The sequence below is a fragment of the Neovison vison genome, chromosome 11 (assembly GCF_020171115.1).
Source record: "Neovison vison isolate M4711 chromosome 11, ASM_NN_V1, whole genome shotgun sequence".
Lineage (NCBI taxonomy): Eukaryota > Metazoa > Chordata > Mammalia > Carnivora > Mustelidae > Neogale > Neogale vison.
In genome coordinates, this window is record NC_058101.1 from 544053 (window position 1) to 558048 (window position 13996).

At 45.0% G+C, this 13996-nt stretch overlaps 1 protein-coding gene across 9 annotated transcripts in view; it reads left to right on the forward strand.

Annotated features, from left to right (window-relative positions):
- LIN54 (lin-54 DREAM MuvB core complex component) overlaps positions 1–13996 on the forward strand; it is a 69073-nt gene that overhangs the window by 49054 nt on the left and 6023 nt on the right. For all 9 annotated transcript variants that reach the window (XM_044225242.1, XM_044225250.1, XM_044225243.1 and 6 more), the window contains 7 exons: positions 1482–1698; positions 6377–6450; positions 6611–6808; positions 8393–8484; positions 9535–9606; positions 10403–10505; positions 10653–10790. In XM_044225242.1, the coding sequence (XP_044081177.1) occupies positions 1482–1698; positions 6377–6450; positions 6611–6808; positions 8393–8484; positions 9535–9606; positions 10403–10505; positions 10653–10790 (894 nt within the window). The remainder of the gene's footprint in view (positions 1–1481; positions 1699–6376; positions 6451–6610; positions 6809–8392; positions 8485–9534; positions 9607–10402; positions 10506–10652; positions 10791–13996) is intronic.

Genomic DNA, 13996 nt, shown 5'->3' on the forward strand with positions numbered 1-13996 from the left:
TTGTAGCTTGAAGCTTAGGATGCAGAAAAGTTGAAAGTAGAGGAAAAAAGGTCTGCTCTGCAGACTTAACTGAAGTGGCCACTGACTCGTGCCGTGCTGGACCTCGCTCACGATGTGGCTGCTGGGCTTCAATCCCATCACCTCGCTTCGCTTTGGACGCGCGTCCCTCAGACATAGAAGTTCCTGAGAAATTGACTATGCTGGAGGCACCTTGTTGAGGGCAGTAGTTTCTTCCAGGAGCTGAGATAGGAATGGCTATGCCTCCTGCTTCACTGTATATATTTGTCTCAGGCTTGCTTGATTTGTCGATAGCTTCCATATGTAAACATTTTATCCCTTTTCTTAAACTTCATGTTTCCATTTAACCCATGACTGTTGTGGCTCTTGTCTCTTATCTTCGTTTTAAATCTGCTTTGTGGTGCCTCTGCCCGGGGATAATATGTGAATCATTTTATGCTGAAGTAATCTCCTTTGACTGTTGCCTATAGAGCTTCCATACAAATGATATTCTTTTCTCTTTTTTTCCTGAGCTTTTATGAAAATGTTCAAATTCTTAAGAATTATTTTTTCATAAACTATTTTGCACATAATATAGATTTCCTCCATCATATCAGGTGTCGTTAGCATGAGGGCTCTTTGAAGACGAGGAGGGGGTGTGATTCTTCATGAAATGATACTGTAGAACCAGCTGAGATCTGGTCTGGACCTTGCTTTGGAGAAGAATCTGTCGCGTATTGGTTAAACATCAACTGAAAATGTCTTGAAAGACTTCAGTTCTGCCTCTGATGTTTCATTTAGCTTTTTGGGAAGTCACATTGCTGTTTATCAGAATAAAGGAAAGGATTAAACATTATTAAAATGATTATACTGACTCAAGCTTGAATCTCTCAAAATTAGTTATCCTGCACAACCAAAATTGGGGTAATTTGGGGCTGAATTTGGCCCCTTAAAGACCCATATGTTAGTGGGTACATTTGTATCTGTGGATACAGTTGGATCGACTAGACTTAATGAGGGTATAAGATGCGCCTTTCTTTTGGATTTCTTTCTTTTTTAGAAGATGTAAAAATGAAATTTGTCCTAGGTAATTTGGTGGGTAGCAGTAAAGCCAAGTGTCTGTATCTTCTCTGTGTTGAATATGAGGCTTAATTCTGGGAGTTTTAAAATAATTCTTGTCTCATAAATAATAACAATACTGAATAAGTTCTTATAACTTAAGTAATAATTTCTTCATAGCAAGTCATCTGACCTGGATTCTCAAGGAAGTAACTACTAGAGATAGAAGGTAGAACTCGTTAATTTTGGTTTCACTCCTATAATTCATTACTATTCTTTTCATTTCTCTTTGAACAGGTTGTTCCTTGCAACAGCTTTTGATGAAGTACAGGAACATACTTTTTTACTTGAGCGATTGTCATAAGTTAAAAGGGTAGGAAAGTTAAATCCCAGATTAACGATAGCCGTGTTGTATTGTTTACTAGGCAGTGAAATCAGCTGTGCAGACCATCACTGTTGGAGGCGTGAGCACATCACAGTTTAAGACAATTATTCCTCTGGCAACTGCTCCCAATGTCCAGCAGATTCAAGTGCCTGGAAGCAAGTTTCATTATGTCCGCCTTGTTACTGCCACAACAGCCAGTAGCTCGAGCCAGCCAGTTAGTCAGAATCCCAGTACAAACACTCAACCTCTCCAGCAAGGTTAGTAACCATTTCTTAAACACAGTAATGACTTCTTTGAACATTATGAAAGAACTTTGGTCCTTTTCTTGCTGAAGTCCTGATTAAGTGTGGCATTTCAGCTGGGAGCGTGAACGAGCCACTATTGCAGAGGACAGCAAAATGGAACCGTCTTCTTCACTCTGCTGGAAGCCGGGGCACACTGTACCCGCTGGACCATCGGCCATCAGAATTATTTCTCAGTTTGGGGTAGCCCTTATGTTGCTGTTTTATAAGCCTGTCATTTATGCTAATGGGACAAATTTAGATGAACCCAGTTATTTATGTTCTAGACCGTGAAGCTGCTTAGTAGGGTTTGGATCAGTGAAATGACTAATAGGCAAGGTACAAGATCTTGATAACTACTTTCATCCTTATTTTGAATCTGTAATTGCTAATAAAAAGCAATTAAAATATTCTGTTATTTTGCTTAGTTCTCCTTTTCGTGGAGAATATTCCTATTTGTAATCCTTCCATTTTCTGTCTGTGTTGAACCCTTCCTGTCACCTGATGCATAGACACAGACACACACACAAGCACTCTCCGTGTTTATCCACTTGTTAGAAGTGGAACGGTGTGAAAGGATCAGAACAGCTTATAGTTTAGGGCTCGAATTTTTGGTCTCAGAAGACGGCTGCATATCCCATCAATGTCAAAAAGCAGTTGGTGGCAAGTAAATGACTTATTATTTACTGGATGTGAATAGAAGAATTAAAGACCACTTGTTTGCTTTTTCATTTTTTTTAAGGGATCAGATGGCTGTCTGCTGCTGAGATCTAGTTCCCCTGAGGGAAACTGTGGAAGAGAAAACCTGTTGATTTTTTAAATTACCAGTGGGAGAGCCTGGAGGATACATGAGGGAAACAGTATTGTAGTATGTCTTGTACTGAAATTAGACCTGTTAAGTAATTAAATTTTCTAATCCCTCTTTAAACTGATTTTGGAAGAAAATCTTTTATTATGGTGTTCTTAACGAAAGGAGAAGGAAACTTGCGTATTGCTAACTAAGGGAGCCCTGTTTTCTCTGCTCTCGGTGCTTAAACTTAGCAGGCCACTAAAAAAGGTGCTGCGGGGATGGTTGACTCCGGAGGTCCTGGTGATGTAAAGCGGCCGTTGGGGCAACAGGTTGTGTCTTATGTGCGTATGTTTATATGTGGACCAAGTGCTGAGACCTATTTCCAGTGTAATGTTAACGCGCAGTTCCTTGTCGATAATGAGCCTTTGGTGGAGGTAGAAAAGTTGCTGAAGACCCAGGAGGAGTAGGTTGGATGGTTCCTAATTCTAGCGTATTTATCGGCACCTTCCTTTCCAAGTTCGTGTCTGTCTTCCTGCTTCTCTCTTACCTCTCTATGCTCTTTCCTTCCTGGAGTTCCTCACATACACACGTCCTTCTTTTTCCTGCTTCTTTGTTTTCTGCCTTCCACCTCTAGCTTTCCTTCTCTGTCCCCCCCCCCCCCCCCCCGTCTCTCCAGCTTTTCAGTTGCCCTGTGTCTACCTCTTCCCGCCCGTCCGTACACAGCCACCTCTGTGATTGCCCTGTGTCCACCCGTAGTTTTCCGTTTGCTCTCCTACCCTGTAAGAGACCTAGGTATACATAATATATATTATTTCACAGGAGTAATGTATAATTTTTAGTAGAGATTTACAAAAATAGTTGCTGTAGTTCATCGAATGCACGAGCATGTCTTTCGAGGGGCTTAATTTCCAATAAGGGATTTCCTTATGCCAAAGGGAGTTGGGCTCATCTTATACATTTCCCACCAAAGCCCTACAAAACCGGTATTCAAAGGCTCCACTATGTTCTCTGCTGGCTGGATAGCAGGCAGCATAGTAGAAAGATCCAGAAGAGTTCATGGTTAATCTCTTTAGAATGTAATCTCCTTGCATCTTGGTAAGGAAGTCAATTTAAGAAGTTAGAAAGCCTTAAACACTGGGATGTATGCTTTCTAAGATTTGGAAGGCAGTTCTAAGAGGATGCTTCAGAATTTCTGTTCAGGACTAAAAAAGATGAGTATTCCAGCTTCTGTGAAAATCGCAGTAGTAGTCATGTGGAACTACGCTAAAAGTTGAGGAGAAGGAGAAATACAGACCGTTGATGTCGTTACGTAACATCAATATATCCCCCTTCCCGTAGGTCATTGGGCCACTTCATTTTATATTTACTTTATTTCCCAGGTTTTCGTGCATGCAGATATCAAGCTAGTGTAAACCTGGAGTTCCCAAACTTTCAAGCTGTGTGCCTGTGTGCGTGTGTGCGCACACATGTATGCCCACGTGCACAGAGACAGTCACCCTTTCTTTATTATCCAAATAAAAACCATCTGCGTCTGTCATTTGATGTGACTAAGGGCAGGCCACACACTCCTTCCTGTTGCAGAGACCACCAGAAGTTCTCACCTTCTCTGGTTGTCCGACCCACTTCAGAAGCGCTGCTTAGTGTGCCCATGGACCACGACCAGCGCCTCCTGTCCAAGGAGCAAATGGTGTAGGGGGTCTGTTCTCCAGATTCCAAGCAGAAATTCAGGCTTTTAATTCCTTTTAATTCACCTATAAATTCTTTTTAGTATTGCTGAGACCAGTCTATGGTAGTTATTTTTAAAGGTAAAGCAGCTGAAGAGAATCAGAACAGGAAATACTTTTAAATCCGGTGTCAGATGTCCCTGGTGCTGTAATTATGGTCCTACACTCCCTTTTGTATAGCAACTTTATTGAGATATACTTTGTGTCTACTATAAAATGTACCCTTGTTGAGCATACAGTTGAGTGGTTTTTTAGTGTATGGAGAGAGATGTAGTCACCACTAAACCACTTTCTGGAGGAAAGCTTCCCTATTTCCCCCTTTCTGCTCTGTGCGCTTGCTGCAGGGGCCCACTCCCTTGTCGGTTGGAATCCTGTCCGGGTTCTTCCAGGACTCCTAACCCTCCCGAGCTTTTTTGTCGAAGAAAGTCTGTTCTTTGTTCCGAGCAGTTAGATCCCATTATCTCAGCCTCTCTCTTTCAGACCAGGCTCGAGGCCGCTTTGCATCAATAAAACCGGAAGGGCTCTCCTTCCTATCTTTCTAAGTCCCTTTTTTTAGCCTGCGGAAGTGGCAGTAGGCCGTATCAGAAACGGTACTTCTTTTGGTCTCGCGCCAGCCTCTCTCCTGACTTTGATCGTAGCTTTTCTCCAGGTCAGGGTTCATCTTCCCTTCCGCTCAGCTCAGCTGCAGGTTTTAGTGCTGGGAGCTGTCATTTTCCGGGTCGCTTGAAGGCTTCACGATGACTTAGTTTTCTTCCCTTACACGTGCAGCTTCTGCCATCCGCTTGGGGGATGTTCCGCTACCCTGTCCCTTGCAGCTGCCCTCCTGTCCATCTCCAGCCCTGTCAGCCCAAGCAGACCCTCAGTGTGCACAGTCTTCTAACTTCCCTGTTCCGTGCAGCCCTGTTCTGCTCTGCACGCGGCTACCAGACGGTTTCCTTTTATGCTGTTCTCGTCGTACTTCTGTACTTCGAAATCCTCAGGAACTCCTCATTGCCTACCGAATTAAAAAATGCAGATTAAATATATAGATTTCAACCCTGACATTCAAGACTTGGGCTTCCCTCCTTTAACCCTAGCTTCCAACCAGACTGGTCTGTTCACCAACATTTTGGGAAACGTTTCACTGCTTTCCAGCATCAGGCCTCCACTGCTCATGCTCCTGCCTCTGCATGGAATGGCCCGCCCCGGTCCGTGTGCCTCCTCCACAGCCTGCCCGTTGATCAGGACCCATCTCAGACACTAAGCCCTCCCGCGTTCTTTGTATGCTCATCCTCTGCCAGTCTCCCTTGGAGTCTGCGGCACTTTCTCTTTTTAACCGTGTGTATTTTATTTGGTACATGTCTAATCTGCTCTGCTTGAGTGTAATCTCTTTGAGCAAGTGTCTTGTAGTTTAATTCCCTGAAACACAGTCCACAATGCCATTTATGTAGTACTAATGATTGTAATAGTGACAATGACATTAATGGCGGCTAACACTTATTGAGACACTGTTTGTTGGACACTGTTCCAATATTTTCATGATTAACATATTTAACCCTTACACCCTGCGAGGGAGGTACTCTCCCCACGTCATAGATGGGGATATAGGCGAAGAGAGCTGGAAAGCAGCAGAACTAGGATTGGACTCTCCAGGGTGTTACGACTCAGAGACCATATTCCTAACCTTCATGCCATCCGTGCTGCCTTCTAGTAGGTGCTCTGCAAATAATGAGTTATACAAGAATGATGTTTTCTCTGGTTTTTACACAAACGTGGCAATTAGAAAGAATATAGAACAGCATTGTTACTCAAGCTCCTGAACAGCGGTCTTTTTTATTTAAGGAACATTTCAACTGATTTAGTAGGGAGCGTTTAAATCCTCCAGATACAGACAGAAGTCTTGTCAGTAGGCTGTCTTAAATGACAAACGTTCCCTTGTCAGGCAGATAGACTGTAGCTGCTCCCTTAGCTCCAAGCTCCCTGGTAGATGGTCACGGAATCTTAAAAGGTAACTATCCTGATTACAGATGGCTCCAAACAGGAAACCAGTGGAATTCTTGAAGCTCTTTTATGAGGATAGCTTGAGAGAAGTAAGCATCTTCAACGTTTCGAGCACTGTTTCCTGTAAATAAATTGTCCTTTCCTCCCCTTTCTTCAAAAGCAAAGCCGGTGGTCGGTAACACCACTCCCGTGCGGATGTCAGTTCCTCTCGTCTCGGCACAGACTGTCAAACAGGTGAGTGTCCAGGACTTCGTTCTTCAGCCTCTCCCAAACAGTTCACTTTTCAAATTGAAAGTTGAGATTCACATGCAAGAGATTCATCCTGAATGGGAAAGCTGTAACGTGTATTTCTGTAATCGTGGATGTGCGTGTCTGTTTTGTTTTGCTTTTGAAGGTCGTTCCCAAGCCCATCAATCCCACTCCGCAGATAGTCGCCAGCGGCCAGCCTCAGCAGCGGCTCATCATGCCAGCCGCCCCACTGCCGCAGATCCAGCCCAACCTCACCAACCTGCCGCCAGGCACTGTGCTGGCCCCGGCGCCAGGAACAGGCAACGTGGGCTACGCGGTGCTTCCAGCTCAGTACGTGACCCAGGTAAGAGGAGGAAACGGAGTCACTGCGTTTCAAAAGGGATAATTTGGTCAAAGATGTACAGCCCCATCACAGTCTCAAAGTACTGAAAAACCTCGTACTCAGTATTAAAATGGCTGCTTAAGAATCTTAAGATGCCAACAGAAACTTCTGAATCTGTTTTGAGGTACCTCTAGCATTTGCACAAGTCACATACACATCAGACACTTGGGACCTGGGAGCAGTTTGGCGAGAGGATGAGACTGTGTAGATAGAAGAGGGGGCGTCGAAGCTGACGTCGGCCGAGTTCAAGTGAGTTTAGAGAGCGCCGTGGCTGTCATCCAGCTCTTGTCACAGATGACGCGGGTGCTGTGGACTTGCTCCCGGACAGCCGACCATCCCCACGCACTGTAGTGACCTGTCCTGACCTGCCCAGACACTCTCATCTGGTCGTCTTTAGAGTCAGAGCCGCGTATCATCCGCTGGCTGGCGAGGATTGGAGCGCTGCTTCCCGGAAGCAGATGGAAGTTTCCTTTTTCATGGGCGAATCCAGCAAATTAGCTCCGCGTTCTAAACCGTTGAGTTGACCTCCTCAGGTTTTACAGGAGAGAAGCAGAAACCTGGTTTCTCTAGCACAGTGGCCTTTGGAGTATGTTTAATGTGGCTGTTGATTAGAAAATGACTCTTGAGTGTTTCTATCACCAGCATCTCTTTTCTTGTGTGGAAATCAGTGTAAAATAGAAATGGTTGCCCATGTAATTCTCACTCTCAGTACCTCGTGGTGGGATGGGCGACCGCATGGAACCCTTCTGTGTACACGCCGACGGGCCGCCCGTTCTCACCGGCACAGGTTACTACCTGCGCTGCCGGCGCGTGACCCCGAGCTTCCCGATCCTGATAGGCCTGCGGCTCTGTGAACGCCTTCTCGTGTCTGTGCCACGTAGCACTCCACAGATGTTCACGTTGTCTTCACCCTCTAGTGTTCGGGTGGGCCTTGAGAAGAGCTCCACGAAGTCCTGTGTCTGTAGGAAACTCTCCGGACTGTTTTTCCCATTTTAGTCGATGGGTTTGTTTCTTCCTGATCGCGATGTCTGGAAGTGTTGTGAATGCGCGTGTGTGTGCGTGTGTCTGCCGTCGGCTCTCAGTGCACGCGTGCGTGTGCGTGTCTGCAGTCGGCTCTCAGTGCACGCGTGCGTGTGCGTGTGTCTGCAGTCGGCTCTCAGTGCACGCGTGTGTGCGTGTGTCTGCAGTCGGCTCTCAGTGCACGCGTGCGTGTGCGTGTGTCTGCAGTCGGCTCTCAGTGCACGCGTGCGTGTGCGTGTGTCTGCAGTCGGCTCTCAGTGCACGCGTGCGTGTGTCTGCAGTCGGCTCTCAGTGCACGCGTGCGTGTGCGTGTGTCTGCAGTCGGCTCTCAGTGCACGTGTGCGTGTGTCTGCAGTCGGCTCTCAGTGCACGCGTGCGTGTGTCTGCAGTCGGCTCTCAGTGCACGCGTGCGTGTGCGTGTGTCTGCAGTCGGCTCTCAGTGCACGCGTGTGTGCGTGTGTCTGCAGTCGGCTCTCAGTGCACGCGTGTGTGTGCGTGTGTCTGCAGCCGGCTCTCTCATTGCAGCTGCAGCAGTCCACGTATGTGTCCATAGCTAGCGGCTCGAGCTTCACTGGGACACCTGGCATCCAGACCCAGGCAAGGCTTCCATTCAACGGGTGAGTGTTCTGAGCACATGTAAGTTCACTTGGTGGATCAGGTTCAGTGCAGCATTAACTAAATATATTTCAAAATACATTTGTATTTATGTATATAAACATATATATAAATGGTTTTTTTTTTTTTACAAAATAGGTATATATATTTTTACATTTATATTTTCTCCTTAAAGCCGTATGAGCATGCCTCTGTAGGACTTTTTATTTTATTTTTATTTTTATTTTTTTAAGAATTTATTTATTTATTTGACAGAGAGAGATCACAAGTAGGCAGAGAGGCAGGCAGAGAGAGAGAGGAGGAAGCAGGCTCCCTGCCGAACAGAGAGCCCGATGCGGGGCTCGATCCCAGGACCCTGGGATCATGACCCAAGCCGAAGGCAGCAGCTTAACCACTGAGCCACCCAGGCGCCCCATGTAGGACTTTTTACTTTGAGAAATTGTTAAGGGAGCTGTCAAGCCCCAAATATCTTTCACTTCAATTAATCAACTTTGCCACATGTTCTTATCTATTTCTCTCTCTCTCTCTCCCTCATCCTGAATATGTTTTAAAATTGATATTAACTGGTTTTTAAATTACTATGTTAGGTCCTTGCCTTTTTTGTTGTTGTTAGTCCGTTTCTTCATCTGGGACTCTGTTCCTTCGCGGTATTGTCTGCGGCGCGGGGCCCGTCTGCCTGGCTTGTTCCAGCCACACACGCTGCTCTCTCCTCACCGCTGTTGGTAACTGAATCCCACAAGTTTTGAGCAGATTTCAGCTTTAGTTCTCTCAGAAAGCAGAATATTTTTTGTGGCGTGTTCTTTAGAAGCTATTGATGACTTCCTTTTTAACCGCCCCCCACCGCTGTCCAATTCCTGTCTTGGCTGTCTGCCTCTCTTCACGGTACAGCTAGCTTTTGAACGTGATGCGAAGGGAACAATATAGCAAAGTTTTATTGGAGATGGTTACATGTGTTAAAGCTTTATTTTAGGAGGAATTTACAGAGACTTTTCTAATTTTTAATAGCTATCTTTAATTGATTAAAGTGTGTATCTCTTTTTGTATCTGTATAGCATAATCCCTTCAGAGTCTGCCAGTAGGCCCAGAAAACCCTGTAATTGTACAAAATCGCTGTGTTTGAAATTGTAAGTCTTTTTGCTACTGTTTCATATTTGATATAGCTGAAGATGCTTTTAAAAGCAAATAGAGTTAACTAAAAGTCTTAACAGACCAATTTCTAAGTCTAAGTAATTTAAATAAACGTGCATATGAATGTCTGACCACGTATGATGGTGTAGAAGCCCTCTCTCATTCATTCAGAACGAAAGTGTTTACCGTGGGTGAGGCACTGGTGGAGGGTTTTTCGGGACACAGCAGCGTGAGACAGACATAGCCTCCATCTTCAGGAATCATAAATTTGACTTTCTTTATGACCTTTTATGACCTTCATATTTGGCCTCCTAAATGAGGTGATACTCTGAATAGCTTTTAAAATTGTTGGATGATTAATTTGCTTATTAGTTCTGAACCAGGAGATTTGGCTGGCCTGAAACAATTAAGTGAAAAGCATTGGTCATGTTAGGGGTTCAGAGTCCCAAGAAGCATGACCTGTAGTTCACTGGAGCCGATTCCACTCCTGGAAGATAGCCCATGTTTTACCTTCTTTTGGGTTTTGAGATAACTTACTTTGGAGGCATATAAAATCATGTAGCTTTTGTCTTGACAACACGTAATCTTGGAACTAAGTTTCTGAACCAAAATTCCGGGAGCCTGTGTGACTTGACCTTTGAGCCTGATCACGTGGTTCACCATCAACTTAAATTAACTCTCTGACTGGGTGGCTCCGAGTACATTCTAACTGCTTTCAATCAGATAATTTCTAGTTTTGTTTATTTGAACAATGACTTTTTTATGTGACCTGCACTGATTTTTATATTCCAGATACTGTGATTGCTTTGCAAATGGTGAATTTTGCAACAACTGCAATTGTACTAATTGTTATAATAATTTGGAACATGAAAATGAAAGGCAAAAAGCAATAAAGGTGATTACTTTTTATTTAACTGACCCAAATTTCCAGTTTTACCTGATTTTTGTAGAACTCAGTTGTCTTACAATGAAAATTAATTCCTTTTGCAGTTTTTAGTATGGTGTGATTGAACTTCAGTTGACGTTTGGTCTGTTTTGATAGGCATGCCTTGACAGAAACCCAGAAGCTTTCAAGCCGAAGATAGGGAAAGGAAAGGAGGGAGAATCCGATCGACGTCACAGCAAAGGGTGTAATTGCAAACGATCAGGATGTCTTAAAAACTACTGTGAATGCTATGAGGTGAGATGCTGGGTGGGGAACATGATCTCACCATTCATTGCAGATAACTTCGCGAGGGTGTATTGTAAAAATCTGCCTGAAAATCGGGGAGGTACTCTGTGCTTCCAGTTTGAAAATATGCTCAGTTGGTGCAAGGGCCCTCATCGGAGGAAGACCTTCTGGCCTCCCAAGCAGGGCCTCCGAGGAACGATACCTTGGTTTTGTCATTCTGTGATGCTCGGGGTCTCATCACCTGATGGATCCGTTCATACTTCTTAATCTCATACCTGGAAGTAGGCACATCAGAGCCCCAGTTTATTCATTTTTAGTAAAAATAACCTCAAAGTGGATTGGAAACTCCAGCAATGGGCCTCCACTGAGGGGGGTATGACCACTGGCCTCCACGGGCTTTCCGAAAATGCGTGCGGATGCGGGATCCCCAGCACTCCAGGGTGCGGTCCTGCAGGTGAAGATTTCTCTTGCCCCAGATGCCTGTTGTCCTCCTAAAGAGCACAGCTGCGTGAAGAACTGAATCATGTTAAGAAGTTTGCTCTCTGAGTCTAAGAATAGGAAGGGAGACACGTGGAGTGTCGCTGGCTGAGGTCACCCGTCCTCTGAAATGACTACACCCATCTGCGCCATGGCCAGCCCGCTCCGCCGGCGGTTCCGCTCACTCAGGCGTCTTTCCGGGGCAGGTGGTCAGAGCTCCGCCTGGACAGACACTGTGCATGTTTAGGTGCTGTTCAAACCATCCCCTTCTTGCTATAGACAAAGTACTATCTGGTTTATTATTTCTGCTTTCAGAGCTTAAACGTAGTCTGTTCATGCCCGAGATGAATCCAGCGCTACTGTGCTGCTTTCTCAGTGTTTCTGAAACGCTTTCCTGACAGCCTTTTGAGTTGGGTCCTTCCTACAGTGAGTTGACCCTTCTCACGATTGTATTTTCAGGCTTTCAAACTTCCTGTTCAGAGGATACCTTATTTTTAGTTTGGGCAGAAGCCATAGCCGGGCGCTTCTGGTGAAGTGGCACCGCGTGCTCGGGGCGTCCGCGCCTCGCAGGGTATCCTCTGCTTCGGGTTCGCTCCTGCCCTTTCCGTACACACGCGTCCCAGTGAGGACTTCGTGCATGGCGTGCTCTGCATCATGCGTTCTGAATTCACGTATTTTAGAAGTCAGATACCTCTCTCAAGAAGGGTAGGAAGGTAACCTCTTGTTAGTCCTGAAGTCACTATGAATGAAAATTGCATATAATCAAGAATACTTTGAAAGTCTCTTAAATAATGTCTACAGTCCGGTAATCGGTTTTTTATTCTGTGTTGTCAAAGATGACATTTTTGTTTGAGCACCGGACGAAATAGGTGGCTTCTGTTCACGAACTGTATTGTACAGAGTTTTTCCTGAGTATGTAAAAAATGTAAGTCCTAAAACCAAATCTACAAACAGGGAGAAAGTGGAAATTGATGGAACGCTGGGTGAGAAGGGCAAAGCAGCCCTTCCGTGCGTACGGCACTGGACAGTCAGTACATGCGAGGCATATGAATTGCCAGCACACAAGAGCCAATAATTTAATTGAATCTGAGCATTAATGGAAGTAGAAAAGGCAGTGCTGGCTGAGATCGGTCAGAAGAGAAAAAGCTGCCCTGTTAGAGTAAAATCATCGACATTCCGGACACGTGGTGTCTAAGAACTCCTGTGTCATTCTGAAAGACCGAGAAATGAGAAACTTGGATCCACTAAACGGCGACGAGCGGCAGCTGACCGGCCACCGCGGACTGCCTGTGCCAGGTCGCGTACGCTTGCTGGTCTGGTCATCGAACTGGCTTTTGGGACCCAGTTGGTCTGCATCTGGACGACACATTCCTGTTCCTTTCACTCACTTTTCAGGGCTAGGGGAGTAGATGAGGGGCGTCCCCAGTGTTTCAGTGGCTCTGCCTTGTAACCTTGCTTCCTCCCCCCTTTTTTTGACCATAAGGAAAGTTAAATTAACAAAGCTAAGTGACTACCCTGTCATTTTAATTTCTCCCTCCCGAGTTCCTGTTATATTGTCAGTGCCTTTCCTAGGGTTCTTCATACTCGATCCAAATTACCATTCGTGGTATGTCGTTTTCCCCCTTGATGTCAGAGATTTATCCCTTCATCATTAGATACGCAGGAAGTACTACTTTAGTTAGGTTCTCTGACCGGCTCATAGTAAACCAGCGAACTCAAAGTGTATATTCATTCTTTTCCCTCGGTAAAGAGAATTTATTTGTGTATTGTAAGAAAGGAGCAGGGTAAGTATGTTTGTCGGAATATGGTTTGTTGATCTTGCCAGGTGCTGTAGAAAGGGCAGTAGGTATGTGTCTTTAAATTGACGGGGTTCACCGAAGAAAATGAAGCCAACAAAAGATATTCAAATTTAAGAGGTGTGGGAAATGTAAATGACAGAACTATGTGATCTCACTTTATCTGCGCCCCCATCAGATTGCTAAATGTTAAAAACGGCCAGGGGGATAGAGGAAAGGCCTTATACCTTGCTCATGAGATGTGAGGGGTTAGAGCCTTTTGAAAAAAGTCTGGCCACATCTATTAAAATGCATGTACCAGTGAGCCCAATTCTAGAAATCTCACCGAAATAAAAGCATAATATACATATAAAAAATCTTTTTCCACATTATTTGCCGTATTCAAGAGCTGGAAAGGAGGAGTACCCAGCGACAGGCAAGGGAATGCGCACATCAGCGGTGGCACGCCCGGCCCAGGGGCTGCGGCCCAGCCACCAGCCGAATGAGTAGAATGAACTCCGTCCAAGCTGACCAGGGTGGGGCGGGGCAGACGATCCCACGAAGCGTGGTGTGAGCGGAGGAAGCTGCAGAAAGTGAGCGTGTGATTTTGTAAACCAACCTTAAAAAAAGAAAGACTGATGTATTAGTTAAAATAGCTACTTGCACTTGAGGGCTCTGTTTTTCCTAGAAATACGTGCTTTCCACAGTTTCACATGCAAGGGCACGCTAGTTTAATATGGGTTGTTGAAGGGTTTGGGGAATCTGGAGAAGGGGATTCAGGGAGGGAGATGATGGAGATGATCCCTAGCGAAGATAGCATCTATAAAATTCCTTTAATGTGATAATTGTGGTTTTACCTAAGTGGAAAGTCACCAACATGGTAATGGTGATTTGATTGATTGAGGTGGTTGGATTCTGGCTAACTGCTATTTTTAAATATTGTATCATTCATATTCTTTATAA